The 25,479-nt window shown below is 47.0% G+C and overlaps 1 protein-coding gene across 1 annotated transcript in view; it reads left to right on the top strand.

Moving 5' to 3' along the window:
* MYO18B (myosin XVIIIB) overlaps nt 1-25,479 on the top strand; it is a 227,310-nt gene that overhangs the window by 76,494 nt on the left and 125,337 nt on the right. The window contains exons 21-24 of the mRNA XM_078060114.1: nt 8,988-9,053; nt 14,009-14,137; nt 16,583-16,726; nt 17,713-17,802. Coding sequence (XP_077916240.1) covers nt 8,988-9,053; nt 14,009-14,137; nt 16,583-16,726; nt 17,713-17,802 — 429 coding nt within the window. The remainder of the gene's footprint in view (nt 1-8,987; nt 9,054-14,008; nt 14,138-16,582; nt 16,727-17,712; nt 17,803-25,479) is intronic.

Below are 25,479 nucleotides of genomic sequence, written 5' to 3'. Positions count from 1 at the left end.
TGTTTCGAGCATCTGGAATGGGGCCATAGAAAAGGTCTTGGGCTCTTCTGCAGTTGAAAACAACACCGAGGTGGGGTGTGGGGGAGTTTTCTGCGGGGGCAATAGGTAGAGCATATGGTAGGATGCTATTCTGGACGACGCAGCAGTCCTCTGTTGTAGCCAAACCAAAACCACCTCCACACACATGCTGGAGGGCCTCGGAAAATGGAAAATTACAAGTGGAATGGACTTGGCTGGTAGTTTTTCGCTTCTTCTCATTCTCTTTTTATTTGCTCACAAATTTCATTTGCTACAGCATAGAATTTCGATAGCAACAAAAGGAAACACCACCCTGCTTCTTATGAAAAAGCTGATAAATATTCATTTGCCAGGCAACGTGATGCCCCATGAATTATACATGAACACGTGCTTGGGTGGGCAAACTGTCAGCCTCTGTGTGCAAAGCAGTTAAGACCTTAGGATTGAAGAAGACAAGTTTGACAGCTGGGAGAGGTCAATATTGTCCTCAGACGCTAGATGGCAGCAGAGAGAATTCATTGTCAGGGTGTGAAAGGGGCCCTGATGAGGTCCCCTGTGTGCCGGATACGTGGTACCCCACCAGGACTCTTTCCCAATAATGCACACTCATTTGGTGGGCACCTGCTAGATACTTTGTGTTCCTCGGACAAAAAAAGCACGTGCCTTTTACCACATATGCGCAAACTCTCATCGCAAAATCGGTGATGGAGCTGGGATTTGAACTTGGGATCTCAGATTCTGCACGCAGGGCTTTTTTTTCTTTTTTTTCTTTTTTTTTACTATTGTGGGACAGTACACACGCATCAAATTTATCATCTTAACCATTTTTAAATGTACAGTTCAGTGGGATTGAGCATTCATTATGTTGTGCAACCATCACCACCGTCCGTCTCCAGCACCTCCGTCAATCTCCTAAAACTGAAACTCTGCCCCCATTAAACACGGACTCCCCATTCTCCCCTCTCCTCCAGCCCCTGGTAACCACCATTCCACTTTCTGTCTCTATGAAGTGGATGGCTTTACCTCATGTAAGTAGAATCACACAGTACTTGTCCTTTTGTGTCTGGCTGATTGCACTTAGCAGAATTCCTCAAGATTCATCCACAGCTTAGCATGGGTCAGAACCTCCTTCCTTTTAAGGATGAGTGGTATTCCATTGTGTGTATATACACAGCATTTTGCTTATCCATCTGTCAGTGGACACTTGAGTTCTTCCGCCTCTTGGCTGTTGTGGAAAATGCTGCTATGTACATGCATGTACAGCTAGCTCTTTGAGACCCTGCTTTCATCTCTTTTGGGGTATATACCCAGATGTGGGGTTGCTGGATCATATGGTAATCCCGTGTTTAATTTTTTTTGAGAAAATGCCACACTGTTCTCCACAGTGGCCGCACCGTTTTATATTCCAACCAACAGTGCACATGGGTTCCACTTTCTCCACATCCTTGCCAACACTGGTCATTTTCTGTTGTTTTTGTTTTTGTTTTGATGGGAGCCATCTGAAGGGGTGTGAAGTGGCATCCCACTGTGGTTTTGATTTGCATTTCCTTGAAGATCCGTGATGTTGAGCATCTTTTCGTGTTCACATAAGACTTTTGAATGGGAGCCCTTTGAGGATAGACAGGGTGACTGGTGAATTTCTGTACAAAATGTGCCATCCATGATATGTTAATTTAAAATCATTATCCTTGATTCCGTTCAGCTTTCACCCAGTGTCTGCTTTGCATCAGGCCTTGTGCTGGGTGCCAGAGATACAGGGATGGACAGAACATGATCTCACTGGGTGAGGGAAAGACTAATGCTCTTTCCATGCAGAGGGATGGCTTTGGGACACCCCAGGGAATGCCCCTAAAATGTTTGATGTTTGCAGTCGAGGTGAGGCTGGGGCATTTAGGGAAGACTCATCAGAGGAGGTGATGATTGAGTTGAGCCCTATGGGACAATTTGGAGGAATTAGGTAAGGGAAAGAGTGAAGGGCAATCCATACTGTGTATAGCATATGCAAAGGTCCAGTGGCAAGGTTGCATGGCTAGTTTAGTGTGACTGGAGCACAAAGGATGCCATGCGTCAAGAATAGGGACAGAGGGTGTTGTCAGGGGCTGGGCCATGGGTCCTTGTTGGCAGGATAAGAGAGTCTGGGCTTTATCAGGTGGTCAGTGATGGTCAACTGAGAAGTTATTGGCAGGGGCATGGCCTAGAAACCTGACCTTCATTTTTGAACTGGCTTAAGCAAAATCATGAAGGAAGTCCAGTCCACTCTGTCCTTCCATGGTCCTGTCTAGGGAGCAGTATCCTCACCCTGATCTCCAGCTGTTCAAGATGCCCCCGTCCCATCTAGATACCCAGGCACATGCTCGGTTCTCCAGAATGACCCTGTCCCCTGCTCTGATCCCCTTGGGTCCCATTCCTCTCCCCCAGGTTATCCTGTCTAGCTAAGATTATGCATCTACCTGCACTGAAGCCCACCCAGAATGACCACAAATGGTGGACTCTCAGGCAGGTCATTCGAGGGGTTCTGTCAGCTCACCTTGGCCATGTCCCAGATTCTGGTCTCTTCGATCTCTCTGCTGTTCAGGCAGGACTTGCCAAGTCTCCCCGATCGATGTGAGGAAACCCTAAGGCCTGCCCTCTTCTCCTCAGAGAGCCTAAGTGTTGATTGATTTTAGCCAACAAAATCTGTCCCAGCAGACTTGATCTGAAGAACACAATTAAGGGATGTCAATCTGTCTTCTCGAAGGCAGACCCTTGTGGACACCCCCAGTTTCCTCTGAATTTGTCTGAGGCCCTTTCTGCTAGGGAGGGGCCCCTAGGAGCCCAAGGCTGGGGGGAGCTGTCCACTGTACAGTGCTGAACCATTATTCAGGGGTTATCCCATGGCCTTAGCCCCTTCAATGTATTCACCATTCTTTTCTTGCTCACCTTACTGACTTCCTCCAGTTGGGGTTTACTGTTTTAATAATTGTACACATTTTCCATTCAGAGTTTTTTTTTTTAAGATTTTGTTTATTTAGTTGAGAGAGAGAGTGAAAGAGAGAGAAGCAGGGAGCCCAATGTGGGACTTGATCCTGAGACTCCGGGATTATGACCTGAGCCAAAGGCAGATGCTCAACCAACTGAGCTACCCAGGTGCCCCTCCATTCAGTGTTAACCAACCCAATTTGTGTGTGTGTGTGTTCATACAGCATTTTATATACAGTTCTGAGCATATGGAGTTAAATAACAGAGACATAGTCCCACCTTTATGGGTTGATTTGATCAGTGCTCCAGTGGTTGAAAGCATGTGGTTTAGAATCAGACAGACTTGTATTCAAATCCTCATTTCTGCCATCTCTCCATTAATCCACACCCCTTGATATCTGATAGCTGCATGAACACGGGCAACACTCATAGGGCATAGCAAAGTGCCTGGCACCTAGCAGATATACAACAGATGGCAGCCATTGGGCCATGGTGGCCATTGGGTCATGGTGTGGGTTTCAGGAAAGAGGTGCTGTTCTCACAGCAGCCAAATGGCTCCCTGAATGAGCATTCAATTCCACAGACACAGAATCTTCACACCACACTACATGCTGAGGAGTGATCTGGGGAAGAATTCCCTTCCATGGCTCTCCATTATTCCTGGAGTCTCTCATTGCCTGTCTGGCATGTTCAGCTTAATGTGAGATGTCAGATCACATGCTTATTGGGTGCATCCTTGTTGAACATCAGAGAGAACACTCTTTGCAAAGTTCTAGGACACAAAGGGCCTCTGTAAGTGGAGGCATGAGCTGGTCTTCTCCCAGGTGATTCAACAACTCGTAATTTGAGCCTGGGAGGGTGGAGGTAAAGGGTGTGTCATCACTCTACAGAGCCCAAGAGGGCCTGATAATCTCCGAACCTCTATCAGCTATTAGGACTTACTGACATGTAGCATGAGCCAGGCACGAGAGTAAGCACTCTGTGCATTATGATAGCTGCTTGGTGGTCTGTGTTAAGCCCCACATCAAAGCCCACAAAGGGTTTCTACTGACTGATTTTTTGTTTTGTTTTCTAGAGAGTATAGGTCACCACTTTCCAGTTTCTTTGTATGTCTTGTATATTTTGGTTTTTTGGCTGAAAACTGGACATTTTAGATAATAAATAATAGCATCTCCAGATTCTGATCTTTTCCCCAATTATTTAGTAATATACGTGGACTAGATTTACGGAGTCTGTCTCCCCCATGGTATGAGGTTACTGATGTCTCTGTTTGGGTTTTTCATTCCTGTTTTTATTATAAATCCTGGATTCTCAGGGCCTGCCCCTTTGTCAGCAGAGCTTAGCACAGGTTGTAATCAAACACCGTGAATCTGCGAGCCTTTGTAATCAAACACCGTGATTCAGTGGAGCTACGTGTGGGTTGGGAACTGTAGTCAATGTTCAGACACTCACTATTGTGCCACAGATTTGACTCTGGCTCTTTCACAGATTTTCTGTCTGTGTACATGGCCTTACGTTTAGATGGGGATGTGTAGATAGCTGGGGGCTCTCTCAGTCTCTCCTGGGCCTGCGTGTAACCTCGAGCCTGTGTGCAGCCCTCCAGATGACCAGGCACATGTGGGGGCTTGTCAAGGCCCACAGGGCTGTCCATTCCCTATGTCCCTTCATCAAGTTTCGGGCTAGTCAATGTCTATTGCTTGCCCCAGTCCATATAACAATCTTACGCTAGCTGTGCTATTGACCTTCTCCATTTCTTCGCTGCCAAGATCACTACTGTTTTTGACAATGATCTTGGGCGTGGAATTTTCCTGTACTTTGCTCCGTCTAAGTGAGCCCCCTCTCCCAGCAATACCACTGGTTTTTACAGCTTGCCTCTCCCTGTAGGATTATCACAGTGCCAGAGATTGGTGGGGGACTGGAACAGCCCTGGTCAAGATGGTTGCAATCTCCCACTGTTCTTACCTGAGATTCAGTAGTTTTTTTTTGTTTTGTTTTGTTTTTTTTAGCAAATGCTTCTCCATTTGTTGTATCCCCTTGCTCAATTTCCAGAGTATTGAACTTGTTGCTTTCAAAATTTGTATCCATTTTTATCACTGCTTTTTTGGGAGGAGCAGAGGATTTCTCAAGCTCCTTCCTCCACCATTCTGTAAGTCTCACTCCCACGTGTTACCTCTGTGACCTCATTAAAGCTCCACTCCATCCTTGGAGGATGGACATGATTACCCCATCTTGTAGCATAGGACATGGGGGATCAGAGAGGAGGTATGGCGTGCTCAGGATCACACAGCCAATGAGTAGTGGAACTGGACAGGATCCCAGCATCAGAAGGCAGAGAACAAGCTCAAGAATCTGATTCCCTGGGGTTGGATCTCCCTCCACCATTTCCTAGCATGTGATTTCATTACACCGGCCTTCACTTTCTTTGTAAAACAGGCATCAAGTCGTACCTGTTGCAGAGGTTTGAAAATAAAATGAGTTATGTGGCAAGCACCGAGAGCCATGCTCAGACTCAAAAGCACAAGAGCAAACTGTTTTCTTGGAGCAAAATGGCCATCGTTTTATTCCGTATTCCATGTGGGGAGGGATAAACCTCAAATATCTGGATAATTAGGGTGGAATAGCTGATTCCTTAAAGATGCGGGACAGGGAAGAAATCTGTTACAGTAATCCCAATTCTTGCCTGTCTTCCATCAACTGGTTGCTGGACAGTGATTGACATTGTGTAGAAAAAAATCTGATCACTGGTTAATTGACCTAAACAAGTGCCAATTTCATATGGTTCAATCTAAGGGTAATATTTGTTATGATAATAAGAGCAATCAAGTGCAACATTGCTTACAAAGACCTTTACACATCTTCTCCGTTCATCATGCCAACACCGGTATGGTCGATGTAGGGCACATTAGCGACATTTTGCAGGCGAGGAAAATGAGGGCAAGAAGCATAGTTCAATGCCTGCAGCCACCCGTTGGCTCTATCCTTTGGGACGTAAGCTTTCTTGTCTGTAAAATGAGATCAACAGGACAGAATGTCTTTGTTAGGCTTGATCTTGGCTACACAGACATCTACAGGGCTCTAAGAAAGTGGGGAGATGGGAAAGAATCCTCAGATATCGGGTGTTTGGGGGCATACTCGAGAAAAGGAGGCTCAGTTTATGTTCTGTAGCACCTCTACCAAGTTTTGACCAAGCCTGAACCAGCAGGACTCATTCAAGGACTTTAGTAGGACTAACTCCTCATGTCTATTGAGCGCTTACTATATGGCAGGTGCAGCATGGTGTCTTCTGCAAGAACAACCACAGAATCTTCCAGAATAGATGCTGTTATTGCTCCCTCATGTTTCTGAAGAGGAGCCCAGAGCTCAGAGTAAAGGGCTTGTCCAAGGTCACACAGTTATGAGTGGTAAAACCAGGCAGGATCTCAGCCCAGGTGGATCTACCTTCTCCAAATCCTGATTTTTACCCCCCAAACATCTACTCTGGGTGTTAACACCAAGGTCGACTTAGAAAAATTTCGTTGGCTGTAGGTTTCATTTATTTTTCATTCATCCGTCTTATTTGCAACCAATTTTTATTTTGTTTTGCTCTTGTACAGAGAGAAAAGATGCTGTGTTTTGGGTATATTGGTTTTTATGCATTCTGCTGCCTACAACTCCCTGGGAACATTTTTGGCTAAAATGTAATAAGTAAAACCACTGAGTTTGGGGGAGGGACATTATGGAATGTTCTTCCAGGAGGTCAGAGGAGGAAAATTGCTCCTAGATGAAAGTCTTGGACCAGACTTTTAAAAAGGGTTTTTTTTTTTTAAAGTATCTTAGGAAATTTCCTGTGGTGCCAATGACCCATGGAACTGAAACTTATCTAGTAAATTACACCAGACCTGAAATACCTTTTGTTTGTTGCGTGTGGCAATTACTTTTCTGACAGTTTATTCCAAAAATAGACTGTGCTTTTCAGTGAATGGAAGGTCCATGAGGGTTGGTGTGGAGGTGGAGTGGGAGGCGAATCACAGGCACCATGGAAGCAGGTGTTACCTGTATCTTCCTGAGGGTACACATCCCCGGCAGGGCTGTTTCAGAGCCCACAGACCTTGATGACAAAGGAAAATCCCATGACATGGCTGTGATTTGGCCAAGGCTGCGTTCAGGAAATGTCTTTGAGTGCATTTAGGTCTCCTGCCTGGGTCTGCCCTTCTCCTTCCGCCCCACCCCCCACACTTCCACCTCCTTTGGATCGCTTGTTCGTTTGTTCGCTCTGTCATCGTATTTATTGAGCTCCTACTGTGTGCCTAGAACAGTACCAGGTGCAGCAGAGGAACTAAGAAATGAAGCAAACACCGGCTCCCCCCGCCCATACTCTGGGTCGGGCACACATGCCATTTATTCAGGAAATATTTGTGAAGGTGAGGTCGTCTCTGGCAGGTACAATGGGGGAAGAACAGAGTGAAGGGGAGGCTGTCACAGCAAACTTCAGGGACACAGCAGGTGACGTTCCTAGTGGCCTAGGGGCCTCTGGAGCTATCCTGGGCACTCGAGGTGGTTAAATCATAGATGGTGCAGTGTGACCCAACAGACCTCGATTCTAATCTGGCTCTGCCCCCATGTGACTTATAACCTTGGAGAAATGCCTTCATTTGTTGTTGTTGTGGTTGTTTTAATTGTGGTGAAATACACATAACATAAAATTTATCACTTTAACTATTTTTTAAAGTATTTTATTTATTTGTTTGAGGGAGAGAGAGAGTGTGAGTGAGAGAACGTGAGTTGGGAGGACAGGCAGAGGGAGAGGGAGAAGCAGGCTCCCCGCTGAGCAGGGAGCCGGACCTGGGGTACCATCCAAGGACCCTGGGATCATGACCTGAGCCGAAGGCAGACGCTTAACTGACTGAGCCACCCAGGCGCCCCTATCATTTTAACTATTTTTAAGTGTGCAGTTCAGCAGCCTTAAGCATATTCGTACTGCCCTGCAACCATCACCACCATCCATCTCCAGAACACTTCATCTTACAAAACTGGAACTCTGTCCCCATTAAACACTAACTCCCCCTTCCCCCTCCCCAGCCCCTGGCACCCACCATTCTACTCTCTGTCTCCATGAGTTTGCTTAGTCTAAGTACCTCATATAAGGATTTGTCTTTGTGTGACTGGTTTATTTCACTTAGCATTGGGTTCATCCATGTTGTAGCATGGCTCAGAATTTTCTTCCCTTTATTTTTTTTAAAGATTTTATTTATTTATTTATTTATATTTTAGAGAGCGTGCAAGTGGGGGGTGGGAGGGAGGTGCAGAGGGAGAGAATTCCAAGCAGACTCCCCATTGAGCACAGAGCCCAATGTGGGGCTCAATCTCACGACCCTGAGATCATGACCTGAGCCGAAATCAAAAGTCAGATGCTTAACCGACTGTGCCACCCGGGCGCCCCAATTTCCTTCACTTTTAAAACTGATTAATATCCTCTTGGGTGTATATCTTATGTTTTATGTATCTATTCATCTGTGGACAGACCCTGGGTTGCTTCCACCTCTCGGCTGTTGTGAATAACCCTGTTACGAACATGGGCATCCCACTATCTGTTCAAGTCCCTGCTTTCACTTCGTTTGGGTATACACCCAAAAGAAGAATTGCAGGATCCTACGGTAATCCTATGTTTAATTGTTAAAGGAACTGCCATACTGTCTTCCATAGCAGACACATCCTTCATTGACTTTTGCATCTTTGGGTTTTTATTTTTTCCTCTGTAAATGGGCGTGGTGGTGTGAGGACCCACCTCTGGTTGCCATGGTGATATAAGGAGATGTGTCTGTGAGGGTCCCAGCAGAGTGGATGGCACACGGGAGGTGCTCAGTACATGCTCATCTTCTGCACTTGTCCGGGTGAGGCGGGGTTCTGTTGCTCAGACTCTCAGACACATGGAGTCATCCTCTCTTTCCCGATGCCTCAGCCAGCCAGCCAGCCTGACCTCCCATGGGGGACTGTCTCATTCTGTCTCTCTTTAACTCTCCTCTTCTCCCCAGGCTGTGGAGGAGCTCCTGCAGACCCTGGATCTGGAGAAGAAGGCAGTGGTCGTTGGGCACAGCCAAGTGAGTAGAGTTTCTTTCTCAGGTCACTCCATTCATCCCATCGAGGACCCAGATGAGCCCCGATTCTTGTCCTTCTTCATCGTCCGCTGGCTCTGTGGGCCTCCTTTTCAGCACACTGAAGACAGGGCTGGTGATTTTCTGCCCTGCCTATCTGACAAGGCCAGGAATATAACATGTTAAAATATGGGAGGAAATAACATTGGGAAGTATCATTTGTTAGAGGTTCGTTACCCTCCCAGGGACCAAAGCGGTCTGGAATCATTAACATCTTGCACCTCAGTATGACTTTCTGAGCCTCGGGAAGAGCTGCCTTGGAACCCGAAAAGAAACACTCATCTTCACTCAGAGCCTTTTAACTTTTACTTTGCAACCAACACTAACCCAACTATAGTCCTGGCTGATTAGCAGCAGTAAGTGAAAGGTTAGGGCTCCACGAGAAGGCATGTGATTTTAATATTGAGAGAGAGCTTTTCCCAAACTGGTGTTGAGCCAAAAGCCTTTCCCATAATATTTCAACATTTAGAGAAGAATTTCACAGAGTCCTGACATGCCCATATATCCTCTCAGTTTTCAAGAAGGAAAATATTGAATTTAGGGCTTCCCAAACTCTTTGACCATGGGATTTCCACCCTTTTGTCTTTGTGGAAGACCTCTTACCATCTCCCAGAACTAGTGTTCCATGGGTTCTAGTTTGGGAAGTAGGGTACGGAGATGGTAAACTCAAGGGTCATGTGGGTCAAAGTTCAGAAGTAGAAACTGGAGAGAGAATAAACCAAAGGAAAAATTGCTGCATTCCCTTCCCCACTCATCTGCTGATTGACTAACACCAACCCATAAACCTTTGTTGATCACCTCCACCTCCAGCCGTCATGTGAGGTGCTGGGGGAGGGGCCCTGGTCTCCAGAAGCCCACTGTGGTGGCATCTCTGGCCATTAGTCATTCTTGGAACCCTGAGTAGCCTGTCCCATCAAACCCGCTTCCTTAGAGAGCTCACAGTCTTTCATACAGTCCCTGCCCCATAGACCCACAAGCCTCTCCCCACAGGCCTCTTGCTCTTGCTAAAATGTGTGGCGGGAGCTGTACTTTACTGTGGCCTCAACCTGATTTATCCAGCTAGGAGTTGGCAGTGACTGGACCTTTGCAGACCTTTCCAGTAGAGGGAACAAACCTGTGGGTCCCTGGGCTACCGCCCGTGGCCAGGAGCAATGCCAGGCCCTTCACGTATTGTTCCTCGTTTCCCTCGAAACTTCTTTTTTTTTTTTTTTTTTTAAAGATTTTATTTATTTATTTGACACAGAGAGAGAGAGAGGAATCACAAGCAGGCAGAGTGGCAGGGAGCGGCAGAGGGAGAAGCAGGCTTCCCGCGGAGCAGGGAGCCCGATGTGGGACTCGATCCCAGGACTCTGGGATCGTGACCTGAGCCGAAGGCAGACGCTTAACGACTGAGCCACCCAGGCGCCCCTTCCCTCGAAACTTCTTGTGAGATAATTAGCAAATCCCTTCTTTACTGTGCCTCTGGGAAGTAAGCCCCTTTTCAAGGCCTTCCAGTTACCTAGGAGTACAGTTATAGCTCCCATGAAAACCAATATCGCGTGGAATCCCAGGGTCTTTTCAACACACTGTGAGTTCTGCTATTTATTAGTGGAAATGTATCACATAGTCTTTACCTGTACACAGGTCTTCATGGCCCAGTTTCAGAGCGCTTGCTCTTTAGCTCCAAGAACGTCATCCCCGTGGACCAGCAGTTCTCAGAATATGGTCTCTGGACCAGCCGCCACAGCAGCATCCCCTGAGAGCTTGCTAGAAACATCAACGCTCAGGTGCCCCCACCCCAGACCTAGTGAATCGGAAACTCCGGGGGGGGCGGGACCCAGAAGTCTGGGTTGTAACAAGTCCTCTAGGGGATCCCAGCACATGTTCAAGTTTGAAAACCACTGGTCTGGATAATTACTCAGTTTTTTTTTTTTCCATGAATATAAAAATCAGTCTCTATCATCCCAGCAGCTTTTGTAGAGCAGGGAAGAAAACAGAGGAGGAGAAGTCTTCATACACATTTTCACACGGCGAGGGCAAGAAATCTAGAAGCCAAAACATCCCAATAACAACAACAACAACAAAAGCCATTGTTCTCGAGTAATACTTGGTATTCATTAAGAAACAGTCAAGAGCAAATTAAAGTCAACATATCCTTTGGAAGCCAGGCTAGCCTGTGATCTTTCAGGGGAGATGAAAGTCTTAGGCATGGCAGGATCAGACACTTCATAGGTGGGAAGGTCCTGAAGAGGAGGAAAGGACAGGTAGATCTGGTCCATACCCCGGCTCTGCTGCTTCCTAACTGTGAATCCTGAGTGAGTCAATGGTCCTCTCTGAACCTCTGTCCCCTCATCTGTAAAACGGAGCCACTGCTTCCTACCCCCCAAATGAGCTGTGGAAATCAGGCGATTGTCATTTACTGGTGGAATGCATTTGTCAGTGGGGCGAGACGTTTATCAAATAGGCTAACATTGTCATGTTTGAAGAATGAATCTCCTCTAATCTGGAAAATGACTAGGACAGGAGCTAATTCCTTAGCAGTCCCAGATATGGGAGCTGTTGTCTTATCAGATTTTTTTAAACCGTGACCTTCAGCATTTTTAGAGGAAAAACAGCTTGCATGAACAGTGGCCCCCACAGATTCCTTAAATGTGGGCTGTCGGGATGTTGCACTCTGCTTGGGTCCGATAAGCCACTGGACCCACGAAAAGCTAATAATTTAGATGTTTCTTTGTGATTCTCAGCCCCTGGGGACTTATCAAGGCCTGTGCTGAGGGCCATGACATTTATGGTAAAGGTGGAAAGCCACGTACTGTTGGCTCTGTGGTTGGCAAGATGTTCTTTAAAAGGAAAAAAAAAATGAAGATAAGATTCTGCACAGCCGATGACTTATTCCCGCTCTGTGTGTGGTCGTTTCCAATTATCTTTTTAATGAAAGCTTCATACTTAATCAATAGTGGCTTTGGCAGCACCTGCCACCTTTTGTAATATACGAACTAGAGCTGTCATCATTTTGATCATTGATTTTTTTTTTTAATAGCAGCTTTTGGGACTCGCTAGCTTGTGAAATTAATACAGTCATTATTGAGGCAATCTGATAGGTAATGAGTCAATCGTGTCTTTATTTCAATGAGGCTAATTGCCTTGGTGGCTCTGGCTGATAAGAAGTGTTCCGTAAGGCCAGAGAAGGTTGCAAAACAGAGTTCGTACCGATTGGGTGTGCAAATTCTCATTGTCCCGTCGCTGTGGGTTCACTGTGGGATAGGCGGGGTGGTCTCCCTTACAGTAAATAAGTTTAAAGGAATGGCCAATTGATGGAGACCCTTTGTTCTACCTGAGATCAAACTGCAATTCAACCCCAAACTTCAGACGTTGGTGTCGTAGCGAAGGAGGAAATGAAGCTTCGTGTTGACAATGAGAATGGGGTGCTGGTGGAGACCTTGGCTTTGGGGCTCGTCAGCCACGGGAACTGGAGTCAGTTACATAAAATCTCCCTGGGCCAAGAGATTTCTCATAAGGTTGCTCTTTATTAAAATGGGACATAGGAGAAAGAGCTTTGAAAAACCTAGATGCCATGCAAATGTTAATTACATTCAGTGGTAACTGTAGTCGGGCCTGGAGTCAGGCGGAGGGAGATAGTCCTGCTGTCACCGCTTGCTGGTGGAGGGTCATGGGGGGGATGCCATTTTTAGCCTTAGTTTCTCCTTCCATAAAATGGGGGGATTGCCATAACTACCATATAGGATGATGCATGTGAAGTACTTTCCCTGCATATATCAAGGGTTTGGGGTTCCGATCCACAACGTTGATGGATAACGTGCCTGATTACTTGATAATATCACTGATTAAGATTATTGGCACTGATTAAGATAATGTCACTGATGGATCCAGGGCCCCTGGAGACATTGAACATCTTTGGGGGTGATAAGCCACATTTGGCAAAGAAACATGCTGGGCTGGTCATAGAAATTAGCAGCAGATGGGCATCTGGGAAGTGACCCATGCTCCTGTCACTGACTCAGCTCCCCAGCCATTAGGGCGTCTTTGCTTTGCCTCTGGGAGCTGAGGCTGACTGGCTACCCTACCACGGCTGGCCGGAGCCGGCCTGGCCCCAAAGCGTCAGGTTCTCTGAAAATCCTTGTGTGCCCTGCAGTCAACGGGAGATGGCCCTGCGGGGTGCCAAGGAGGCATCGATCACTTTGCTGAAGAGGGGCCTCCATCCATTATTGATGAGCAGAGGCCTGGGAATCGTGGGCCGCCCACGGTTTTTCCGTTAGATGCCTGAGCACCTTCTGTGGGTGGCACCAGCCCGGCTCCCCCTCTCCTGGCCAAGGAGGGCTGCCCTCACTCCCCCCCAGCATTCTCTGCTCCTCCTTATAGGGCAGGACTGAGTATTTCCAGGGTACTGCTTCTCTCAGGTGGCCAGCGGCCCTTACCAGAAAGAATGCACATTCCCGGGCTTGACCCTAAACCCGTGCATTCCACCTTTCCTGGGGCGAAGCCTGGGAATCTGTGTTTCCCACGCTCTCCTGGCCATTGTGGTGCACAGAGCTATTTAGGCGAGGGCCCTCCTAGCTGTGGTTTTTCAAGCGAATGTGTGCCTGGGTCCCCTGCAGATCATGTTAAAATGTTGCTCTGATTCAGCAGGCTTGGGGTGGGGTCCCAGATTCTGCATTTCTAACAAGCTCCCCGGTGGTGGCAATACCACTCATGGGGGCCACATTCTGAGCATCCAGGGGCTAGAAGAAGGGAAAGAGGAACCATCAAGGGGCAAGATGCTTTGATCATTTAGACCCTCCATCTAAATGCACCTGCCAACAGATATCTCGGGTGGAGGCAAGAGAATTGGCTTCTCAGTGGCAACCGTCTTGCACTCCAGATTCAGCTCAATAGGAGTCACCTGCCACCTTCTCTCCTTCCAGGTTTTCCTCAAGGCAGGCGTGGTCTCTAGGCTTGAGAGGCAGCGGGAGAAGCTGACGTCTCACAGGATACTTTTATTCCAGGCGGCTTGTAAGGGCTTTCTGTCTCGGCAGGAATTCAAGAAGCTGAAGGTATGGCAGCCACCGTGCCTCGTCAGCCCTGCAGAGGTGCGAGGTCCTGGCAAAGCAGCATCTGAGCTGATTTGGGGGCTGTGATCGCGCACGCGTGCGCGTGCATGTCTCACACTCATGCTCGTGCAGGAAACCCTGCGGGATATTAACATCCGGTGGGTCTGGGGTGAGCACGGGGCTCTGCAGGTCTCCCATGATGGTGCCACTCCTGCTGGCCTGTGGGCTCACCCTGAATGTCGGAACTTTAAAAAGTGACACTTTGCAAGATGTTAAGATTGTTTCTAGGACATTGACATCAAATTACCAACGATGTCAGACTTGATCTAGATTATCATGGGGTGGTCCAAGCCCCCTGGGTCGGTTACGGTTTCCACCTGTCCCATCGCTGGAGAACTTGGCTTTCATGGGTCAGCAGGCAGGGCGTGACAGGACCTGGCCACTGAGGCTTTAGGGACCAAAGGGCCAGTTGGGAGTCCGCAGTCCTGAGCCACCCTGGGCCACTATCGTCGGAGACCTTGGGAGACTGAGTTTCCTCTCTGTAGCTTGGACAATGGAGAAAAGGCAGCACAGCTCTGGAGACGCACAAGGACTATGCTTGACTCTCGCATCCGGCGCTTAGTAGCTGGGTCAAGGTGAAATGGGGTCCTGTGCGCTTAGCATGGCACGTGCCATCGAGCAGCTGTTCTATAAACACTAGCTGCTCCTCCCTTAGTATCCTCATTATTAAGTACTACAGCTAGCACGCAGTCTCATTACATGCGCCTCGAGTTCACGTAAATCTGTAAATTCAAGTATACACACTTGGCAAAAGCAGGCAAAGGCAAGAACATTAATAATTAAAATTTTGTGGGCAACTCCACTGGCCCACTGCTCTCCAGTAGCTTATGCCCTTGGAATGACTTAGAGTAGAGGTTAATGAACACCCCGGATTCTGTCTGCACCCAGGCTGCAGGGGTGCAAAATCCCAACCCCACCATCAAGCAGCGGTGTGGTGCTGAGCACATGACTGGGCTGCTCTGTGCCTCAGTTTCCCCACCTGTAAAATGGAAATGAGAGTAACGCCTACATTTCCGGGGCTGCAGCGAGGACTGAGCTAAGTCTGTAAGGTGCCCAGCGCCCTGCCTGGCCTGCAGGGAGAACCGTACCACCTGGACAAGCATTGGCTTTTGTGATGGTGATGACGGGGACGGATCTCCTGGCTTGGTAGTCAGCATGTTTCCCGCCTCAGACCACGTGTGGCTGGTGGTCCTCCAGGGGTGGTCCCCAGGCCAACAGCATCCGTGTCAACGGGGCGTCTGTCAACCATGCAAATTCTCGGGCCCTGCCCTGATTTACCGAATCAGACCCTGTGGGGGTGGAGCCCAGCATCTGTGCTTTAACTAGCTCTCCCGGTGCTTGTGATGCACTCTCAGGTTTGAGAAGCATGGAATTCATGTTTACATTCACTTAAAGTGATACCTGGCCCCTAAATATCAACTTGTGACATAATCATGGCCATTGTGTCTTCCGGGCGATTTCGGGGTTGTTCAAGGATTTGCCTTTCACAGTGGCTTTTGAATCTAAGCCCCACACAAGATGTGACCCTGTTGTATCATATTTTCGACTCCTCTTCCTCTTCTTCTTCCTGGGTCATGCAAGATTGAATTGGAGCATAATGTCTGATGCCCAGAGCCCGACCCGATGAAAAGAGGCTTTCAAAAAAATTTTTTAGGGCGCCTGGGTGGCTCAGATGGTTAAGCGTCTGCCTTCGGCTCAGGTCATGATCTCAGGGTCCTGGGATCAAGCCCCGCATCGGGCTCCTTGCTCAGCGGGGAGCCTGCTTCTCCCTCTGCCTCTCTCTCTCTCTCTGTCTCTCATGAATAAATAAATAAAATCTTTAAAAAAAATTTTTCTTTTTAAATTTAACAATATGTTTTATTTATTTACTTTTTTTTTTGAGTAGAGTTGATACCCAGTGTTACATTAGTTTCAGGCATACAACATAGTGATTGAAGTCTATACGTTACGCTGGGCTCACAATGCAGTTACTGCTTGTCACCATACAGTGCTATTACAAAACCATTGAAAAGAAGTTTAAAAAAAAAAAAAAGATTATTTATTTATTTATTTTTGTGAGAGAGAGAGAGAGGGAGGGAGCATGCACATGCACAAGCAGGGGGATGGGCAGAGGGAGACACATACTGCCCCCCGCTGAGCAGGGAGCCCAGTGCAGGGCTCCATCCCAGGACCCGGGGACCACGACCCAAGCCGCAGGCAGACGCCTAACCAACTGAGCCACCCAGGCCCCCGAAAAGAAGCTTTTTTAATTTTTAAGTTAGCCAATCTCTTCCATTAGCTATGAACCCACTTTTTCCATCCCTTTTGCCACCACCTCCTTGCTCTCTTTCCTTCACCTTCCCTGGGTTGGGAAGGACCCTTCGAGTTCCTGGTCTCTTTTCCCTGCAGATTCGCCGCCTGGCCGCTCAGTGCATCCAGAAGAACATGGCTGTGTTCCTGGCGGTCAAGCACTGGTCGTGGTGGCAGCTCTTTGGTTCCCTCCGGCCCCTGCTGAGCGCCACCATCGGGGACGAGCAGCTCCGTGCCAAGGAGGTCAGTACAGGTGGCAGGAAGGGTGGGGGGGTGGCTGCTACCTCTTCACATCCCCACGTTAGTGCTTACATCCAGACTCAGTGCCCCCACCCTGTAGATTCTTGATCTAGAAATGCTCTGCCCAGCCGCCCCCTTCCAGATATCCCTCTGCTCCCGTCAACACAGACACAGACCACCCTCCCTCCTGTGTCCAGCTACACGTTAGGCTTGTGGCTGCTAGGCAGATACCCCATTACTCCTGAGGGGCACACGAACACTTACAGTCCATCCCAGAGAGACTCAAGTGGTGGAATCTTTGAGTCCTTGATCTCTTTGCCTCTCAGAGAACACTCCTCTTGCTTTGCTTTTACCCTGGTAGTGCCCACCTTTTACAAGTAACCATTTTGATTGGTTTCTGTTTTATCTTTGCTGTTGTTTTTTCTTGCAAAATTAGCCAATTCACACATGCACACAGAGTTCCTTTCTCTCCCACACCAAAGGTAGCATACTGTTTATATTCCTCTGACACTGGTGTTTTGCACTTAGAAATGTATTTTGAGAGTCACGCCATGTCCAGTTTCACAGAAGTCTTCCCGGTTCTCTCTCCACAACAGCCCAGTGCTCCTTTCTGTGTGCATTCTGTAGTTCATCCCAGAGTCTGCTGTGGGTGGGCATTTGGGCTCCTCCTGATGGTGGTACTATAAGCATAACACTGAGCCACGGGCAGGATGGTGGTCTCGGGGAGGATGAAGGGCCAAGCACACCCATCTCGCTCAGACATCTCCAGTCAAGCAATGGACTCATTCTGAGGAATTGCATTTGGCCCCTAGACTGGGATGTTGATATTTAGAAATGGGGAAAGAAAAAAACCCCTTGTAGGAATTTAGCATTTGGGCATCATTACAGATGGGTTGGCAGAATCACTCACTCTATTCCCCAGACACTCTTACCCCATGTGGAACCTCTGCCTCTGGGCCAGGCTTCTGTTAAGGTGTTTGCTTTTGTAGGAGGAGCTTACAATGCTGAGACAGAAGCTAGAAAAATCGGAGAAGTCACGGAATGAACTCCGGCAGAATGCAGACCTGCTAGAGAGCAAGGTACCCCATCCCTCCTGTGTGGGGTCCCTGTGGGGGGTGAGGTCTGTTGATGGGGGAGGTGATGATGCACCTGACACTGTGCTAAGTGCTTTACAAGCCTCCTCAAAATAACCCTGTGGGGGTATGCTGTCCTTGTCCCCATTTTGCAGAGGAGACCGAGGCTCTGAGATATTAGGTCTCTTCCCAAGGTCACACAACTAGCATGTGTAGCACTGAGATTCAAACCCATATCATTTGACTCCAAAAGGAAGAATTTCTAACATAAGTCACAAAAGTACAAATCACGAGGAAAAAATTGACAAATTTGACTATATTAAAGTAATCAACTTCTGTTTATCAAAGCATAAAATGAAGAGACACCACATACTGGGCCGTGAAATTTGCAACACATATAACTGGCAAAGAGTATTTGGACATGTAAAGAAAAACCCTCCAGTAGGAAAAAAAAAATGGGCAAAAAGAGGAATCGGCAAGTCCCAAGAGGGGAACTCTTGTTTCAAGAGTTCCAATGTCCAGGAATTCAAATGGCCAGGAGACTCATGAAAAGATGCTCAAATTAACTAGCAATCAGGAAATGCAAATTAACACCACAATAGGTACCGTTTCGCACCTCGAATTGGCAAGATCCAAGTCTGAGGTAGCCATGTGTTGGCAAGAATGTATAGCAGCAGGAATTCATATGCTGTTGTGGAGATGTAAATTGATCTCTTCACTCTTGAGCAACTTAACCGTGTCTCTGAAAGTTGATCCTGTCCGTACACTGTGCTCTAGCAATTCCATTTTGGGTATATATGCTAGAGAATCTGTCTCACTTACGTAAGAAAAGGTGAGAAGAAGTATAGAGGAGTGGCCTTGTCATGTTGAAAAAAATGTAAATACATGGGAGTCTATCAATAAGAGAATGGATGAACACATTTTGTTAGATTAAAAATCGAGTTGCCAAAAGTAAAAATGAATACAGAGGCAGGAAAACTATGGCCCACAGGCCGAACCCCATTGACCACCTGTTTTGTTTTTTGTAAATAAAGTTTTATTGGCACACAGCCATGCCCTTTTATTCATATGTAGTCCCTGGTAGTTTTCATGCTACCCTGGCAGAGCTGAGTAGTTGTCACAGAGACTCTATGATCTACAAAGACTAAAAATATTTACTGTCTGGCTCTTTATAGAAAACATGTCCTGGCTCTTTAACTAGAGATACATGAATGTACATGGATTGCCCTCGAAAACGTAACACTGAAGAAAAATGATTTAAGTTACGAAAGAATCCTTACAATATGTTATTGGATATATTACCTTTTAAGTATGCAGGACAGTACTGACTATGGAGTGGGGCATCTGCTGTGTGGTTATGGTGTGAAGATATTTCATGGGAATCATAACACCAAGTTCGGGGTGGTGGTCCCCTCTGGGGGTGGAAAGGACACGTGATTGGAGATTATATCGGGGGGCGAGAGTATGACCACTTTGCTAATATCTTCTGTCCTTAGTTGGGTATTGAGTTCACAAGCTGGGGATGAGGACAGAAGCCAGACGGTCCCTGCCCCCAAGGGAACTACTGCAAATTCCAGATTCCTAAACAAATTCATAGAGTATAACATGGTGGGGGAACTGTGGGTAGATCAAGGAAGAGCTGTTCACAGAAACTTGCTGTTCCCCTTAGTTTTTCAGGGCTGGGACTCTAGTAAGTCACTCGTGTAGGGCATGAAATTTAAAGGGGTGCCAAAAACTCAGCAAGATAAATCATATTTCAATGCAGGATCTTTTAAAATGTAAATTGATGCAAAAAAAAAATCCATGATGAGCCAAATATCAAAATTTCAAATAAACGCAGGACTGGTGGGCCAGGATTAAGGTGAGGCAAGTAAGGCAATCGGCACAGTGGGATCCTGTCTTTATTTAAATTTTTGATGTTTTATTCATCGTGGATTTTTGGCATTAATTTTGACTTTCTTAAATATTTCATTAGAATGTTATTTATCTTGGTTTCTGAGTTTCTTGGCACTCCCTGAAATTTTGCGCCCAGGGTGAGTGCTGTGCCCATCTCATCCTTAGTCCCAGCTGTCATTCAGAGCCCTGGGTAGCTCACAGGGTCCTGCTGAAGCTCAAAGGAAGCCCAGTTATTCACCCAGTCAATAAATACAGATGAGCACCTCCCATGTACCAGGCATTCAGCTGGCCACCTCGAATCCAGCTAGGGAGAAGGCAAAATCCCTGTCCTCACAAGGTCCCCGGGCCAATCAAGGGAGACAGACCACAAGTAAATAACCAAGCAAACTACTTTTGGATGGTCAAGTGCTATAGATATTAAGCAGAGGGAGGTGACAGTCGGGGGCGGGGGGCCATTTTTTGCCTAAGTGGTCCAGGAAGGCTTCCATGAATTGAGATGTTTGTCTAGTGGTGAATCATTTGGCGTCGCCATCTATGTGCAGATCTGGGGAAAAAGAGTAGAAGTGGCAAGTGCAAAGGTCCTGAGGCAACATGGGATAATATTTGTCAGTTTAGAGCAAAACTGGAGCTTTCCACACCTGTGAGCCCATGGTGCTATTATTACCAGTAATATTGCTTGGTTTTATATGAGGGTAGTGGTGGCTATAATTGAGTTCATGATCAAGCCAACAGAACAAATTCTCCTTCCTCTGTTGACAGCCCAAGCTGAGCCTGGTTGGCTCATGTGGGGACATGGAATGAAGTTTGGGGTGGGGGCTATCTCTTTTCCACCCCTTCTCATTCCCCTTATAGTTGTGTCCACTCTCCCCACCAGAGGTTCTCTGTCCAACTCCCATGGACAAGGAAGAGGCAGTGACTCCTGGAAGGGACAGTCACAGCACATAGAGTTAGGTGAGGCTGGCGGAAAGGCTTCACCATGGGTCTATGCCCTCTTGGGGAAAATACTGTAAAGAGGAAAGGAAATAACACTCAAGTACCGCCCCCCCATCCCCCAGTCTCATTCAAGTCTCTAGAGAGCATGCAGCCTGACCTGTCTTGCAGGACATAGCAATGGTAGAGCAATAGAAGCGAGAAATCAGAGAGCTGTGCGTGGGTTGGGAATATCGGTGACTTCCCCGTAGAAACTCCTTCCCACTGAGCTGACATTTGATACAGTAATTCATCACCAACTGTCAAGTCAGACTTGGGGACTTGGGGTGCCTCAGCTGCCAGGGGAGACTGGAGAGAGTAATGAGGTGAACATCATTAGCATCTAGTGCTACAGCTTACACAGCACTGGGAGAAGGAAGGGAGGGGGCCGGGCTTCTGAGACTCGAACCAAGCATTCAAAGTGTCAGCACCCACAGAATATTCTACTCAGGTTCTTTGTGTCTCTGTATTGTACATGGTTATGAAAAGACGTACGGGGCCTGGTAAAAATAAGATAAAATTTAAAAAGCTAAGAAAGTCAGAGCAATGGAAAATAAGAGTTGAAGAGCATATCAGACCAGAGGAAGACTTAGGAAATAGAAATTTACCGTGAGCCTTAGACTCACTCTCACTTCACAGACTTTGCATGGGCTGTGCCTGCCACCGTTCTCACCTGATTAATGCCTGGTCATCCCTTTTCACCCAGTTTAGGTGGTACTTCTTCCAAGAAGCCTCTGTTAACAGTTTGTAACCCTTAGCTTCATTAAGGATGGGTCGGGCCCATCCTTGTGCTTCCTGTCACTGGGCCTTGTGCTTCCTTGTGCTTCCTGTCACTGCACTGATGGGTGTGTCCTAACCCCGCCCTGGTGTGCCTGTGTCCCAGCTAGAGGGCGAGGCCCTAAGGGCAGGGGTGTGTCTTTGCTCATCACAGTGGCCCAGCCCCTGGCACAGAAAAGGCACCGGATGGGTGAATGGAGCCGTGAGAGGTAAACTGAAATGTTGACACTGAGCTTCCTAGCAACCAAAGCAAAGAGGGAAGCAAGATATTCCAAAGACATGTTGTCCCCAGGTTAAACACACTCATGCATGCACATGCATGCGCACACACACACACACACACACACACCTGTTGCTTGAGATAATACTAATTTTCTCTGGTATTGAGATATTAGAGAAGTTTCTTGTAGGAGTCCACATGAAAAGGGGCACTAAGTAACCTGGCAAAGTACAACCTCAGTAATGTGTATATAGTAAATAGAAGAGGAGATCTATAGGAATGCTTTTGCAGACATCGTCTTGAACTGCAAGGCAAGGGCATGATATCAATTCCCTAAAAAATTCAACTAGTAGGCAAAGCAGAGCTTTATTCAGGAATCACATTTAGGTGGACTGAGTGTTATGGTTTCTTCTTCCTTCTACCCGGGTTCTCTCCCCACCCCTTCTTCTTCCTTCTTTTTAAACTTTATATTAAGGTCCAACATACAAAAAAGTGCACACCTCGTAAGTATACAGCTCAATGAATTTTCACAAATTGAACACACCAAAGCAATCAACACCCGTATGGAGACACAGAACATTCCCAGCTCCTTCCAAAGCCCCCCTCGTGGCCCTTTCAGCCACTACCCTCCAAGGATAACCACAAAACAGACTTCTAGCAATATAGATTAGGTATTTTTTTTTTTCCTATTTTTGAACTTTTCCTAGATGCAGTCAAATGTGTGTAGCTATTTGTGTGGTTTCTTTCATGTGACATTGTTTGTGACAATCATCCATGATGTGGGTGGTTGTGGCTTGTTCATTGTCAACTGCTATATACTATGCCATCATGTATATGGAGCACTATTGATCCATTCTACTCTAAATGAGCATTTGGTTGTTTCTGGCTTTGAACCGTCATGAATAAGCCTGCTGTGAACATCCTTCCACCTGCGTTTTGGTGCACATACCATACACTTTCTATTAGGAATGCACTCGGGGTGGCTGGGTGATGGACACTGGGGAGGGTATGTGCTATGGTGAGCGCTGAGAATTGTGTAAGACTGATGAATCACAGACCTGTACCCCTGAAACAAATAATATATGTTAACTAAAAAAAAAGGAATGCACTCAGAATGGAATTGCTAGGTTTTGAGTTCTTTCTATATTGGGTTTTAATTGATACCGTCAAATACTTCACTCAACTTTATGTATCAGTTGACCCTCCCACAGCAGTGGGTGAGCATTCCAGTTGCTCCACACCCTTACCAGCACGTGGTATTGTCCTTTCCATTTAACGATTTTGTTGGGCGTGCGTTAATCCCACATGGTGATTTTAATTTGTGCCTTTTCACATGTGTTTGGCTATTTGTTATCCTCTTTGGTCAAAGAGGTCTTTCAAGCCTTTTGGCCATTTTCTACTGCTTTTCTTATTGATCTGTAACAACTCTTTATATACTGTGGATATAAGTTCAGTTGTTGGGTATATGTGGCACAGGTCTCTTCCTCTCCTCTGTGGCTTGCCCTTTTGGATGCAGTAATTGGAAGATTTATTTTTTGAAGTCCCGAGTCTCTTCAGACCTGCCAGAGCACTAAGAAGAGGTCAAAGGACTCCAGAACTCCCAAACCTATATCTATGGCAATAGATAGACTTCTTTGGTTTCATTCTGTATTTTACTGATTCCCAGATGCACACTATTTCCCACCTGTCTGCATCTCTGTAATTGTGATGCATCTTGACAATCACTGGCATCTTACACTAAAAATTAGTAGCACTTTCTTTTCTTATGTTCCATAATGGATCATCTTATCATCAGAGGCTGCTGAGATTTGGTGAAATGTAGCAACCTGGGGCCCAAGTAAGATTTTATTTGAAGAAAGGTCTTTAATTCTTTCCCCTCCACCAAAAAAGCTACTTTGATTTTTCTTTTTTTTTTCTTTTTACCAGTTGCTTTTATACGTTATAGAGCATCCGAATCACCTGTAGGGAGCCATATACCATGTAGCTTCCCCATCCCATCTCCTGAGGATTTGACCCAGGAAGGAATCTTGGGGGAGGGGCAACCTTCACTGTTTCTTTTTAACGAGCCCGGAGGTGAATCCGATGCAGAGTAATGCCACGTAAGAGCAGTGGTTCTCATACTCGAAAGTGTGTCGCAATCCCCTGGAGGATGTGTTAGAATAGAGTGTGCTGCTCCCCAGCCCTAGAGATTCTGAGTCAGTAGGTGTGGGGAGGCCCTGGAGGTTCAGAATTTCTCCTGAGCTGCCAGGTGATACGGAACCTGCTGGTCTGGGAACCACACGTTAAGGAACAGGTAGAAGGTATGCGGTTTCTCCTTTCATTCGGTTCTACTTTCTTAGAAGAGTTTCTGTTGGCAGCTGGGAGGCAGACAGTCCTTCGGGCCATGTATCATGAAGACACCCCTAGCCCCTTTCATAGCCTCTGCACCCCACCCACTGTCTCTGTAGGAGGGGGGAAACAATTGATAGAAATGTTGCTAAAACATGTTGTGCCTCATCAGTGGAAACTCCATTTGACTAGGCTTATTAAAAAGACAACATTATTGCAAAATGATTTAAGTGCTTCATTTGCGAAGGAGCAGAAGAGATGAGACGCCTCCAGGAAGCTGGCTATAAATATTCTTCAAGCGTGCAAAATCTGCCTGGATGCAAAGTGGAGTTTTTTATTTTCACCGGAAAGCAGGTCTCTCTTCTTATAGGGATTTCCTATAAGGCTGTGGGAGCACATGGAGAAAAATGAGAATGGGGTGTTTTCTTCCCTCTCTGGAATATCTTCTGGGTTTTCCCGAAGACTTTATTTATAGCAAAAGACAGTCCTCTGGATGTCTGGTCTCATTAGCTTGAAAAGTTTCGTTTTTTTGGTAAGGAATGGCTGAGAGAGAATCCACTGGGATCCAGCAGGACACGGTTTAGGTTGGAAAGTGTATTTGCAAAGAGCTGGGGAGTTTGGCCCTGGCTAGTCATGAGCGTGGCCAGCAGGAGCTTATCTCTAGGAGGGAAGGGAAGTAACTTGCCAGGGGTGATGTGGTCAAGTGGTGACTGAGTCTAGATCATATACTAGACTCAGTCTTCTGACTCTTAGTTCCCTGCACAGCACTGTGCCTCTGGGGACTGGATGTGGCGGCTCTGTCATCCCCAGGAGAGTAGGACAGCCTGGGTGCCTCGGGATATTAGGGTCTCTTGAGCCTTAGCTTCTGGGACATGCTGGGGAGAGTGTACTTCCAGCAGAAAGCTAGCTGCCGAGGTTCTGTGGCCAAAGTGTGGGCATAGTCACAGATGACCACCGTGGGCTTAGCTAAGACCCCACAAAGGAGTGCACAGCTGGAATGTTCTGCATGCCTCAGTTTCTCCATATAAAAATGGGGCCATCATGTCTTCTCTGCCTATTTTGTAATGCAGATGAAAAAGCTAGTGGAACTGGACGAGTTAAGGGATGGATATGTTGACCTGACCTGGTGTGTCTGGTGCGGGAGCAGAGGGTGGATCAGGGCGGCTGGCTTGGGCCCTCGCTGCCACAGGACGGTGGGCCAGTTCTTCCAGTGTCTGAGCTTCCGTGTCATTAATAGGGACATGGTGACCGTGATGGTTCCATACTCTTTTTTTTTTTTTAAAGATTTTATTTATTTATTTGACAGAGAGAGCAGGGACACAAGCAGGGGAGTGGGAGAGGGAGAAGCAGGCTTCCCGCCGAGCAGGGAGCCCGATGTGGGACTCGATCCCAGGACCCTGGGACCATGACCTGAGCCGAAGGCAGACGCTTAATGACTGAGCCACCCAGGCACCCTCCATACTCTTCTCCACAGGGTGGTATGAAGGCTGCAT

Source organism: Halichoerus grypus, chromosome 13 (genome assembly GCF_964656455.1).
Source record: "Halichoerus grypus chromosome 13, mHalGry1.hap1.1, whole genome shotgun sequence".
Taxonomy (NCBI): Eukaryota; Metazoa; Chordata; class Mammalia; order Carnivora; family Phocidae; genus Halichoerus; species Halichoerus grypus.
This window is presented reverse-complemented; position numbering and strand designations above follow the sequence as displayed.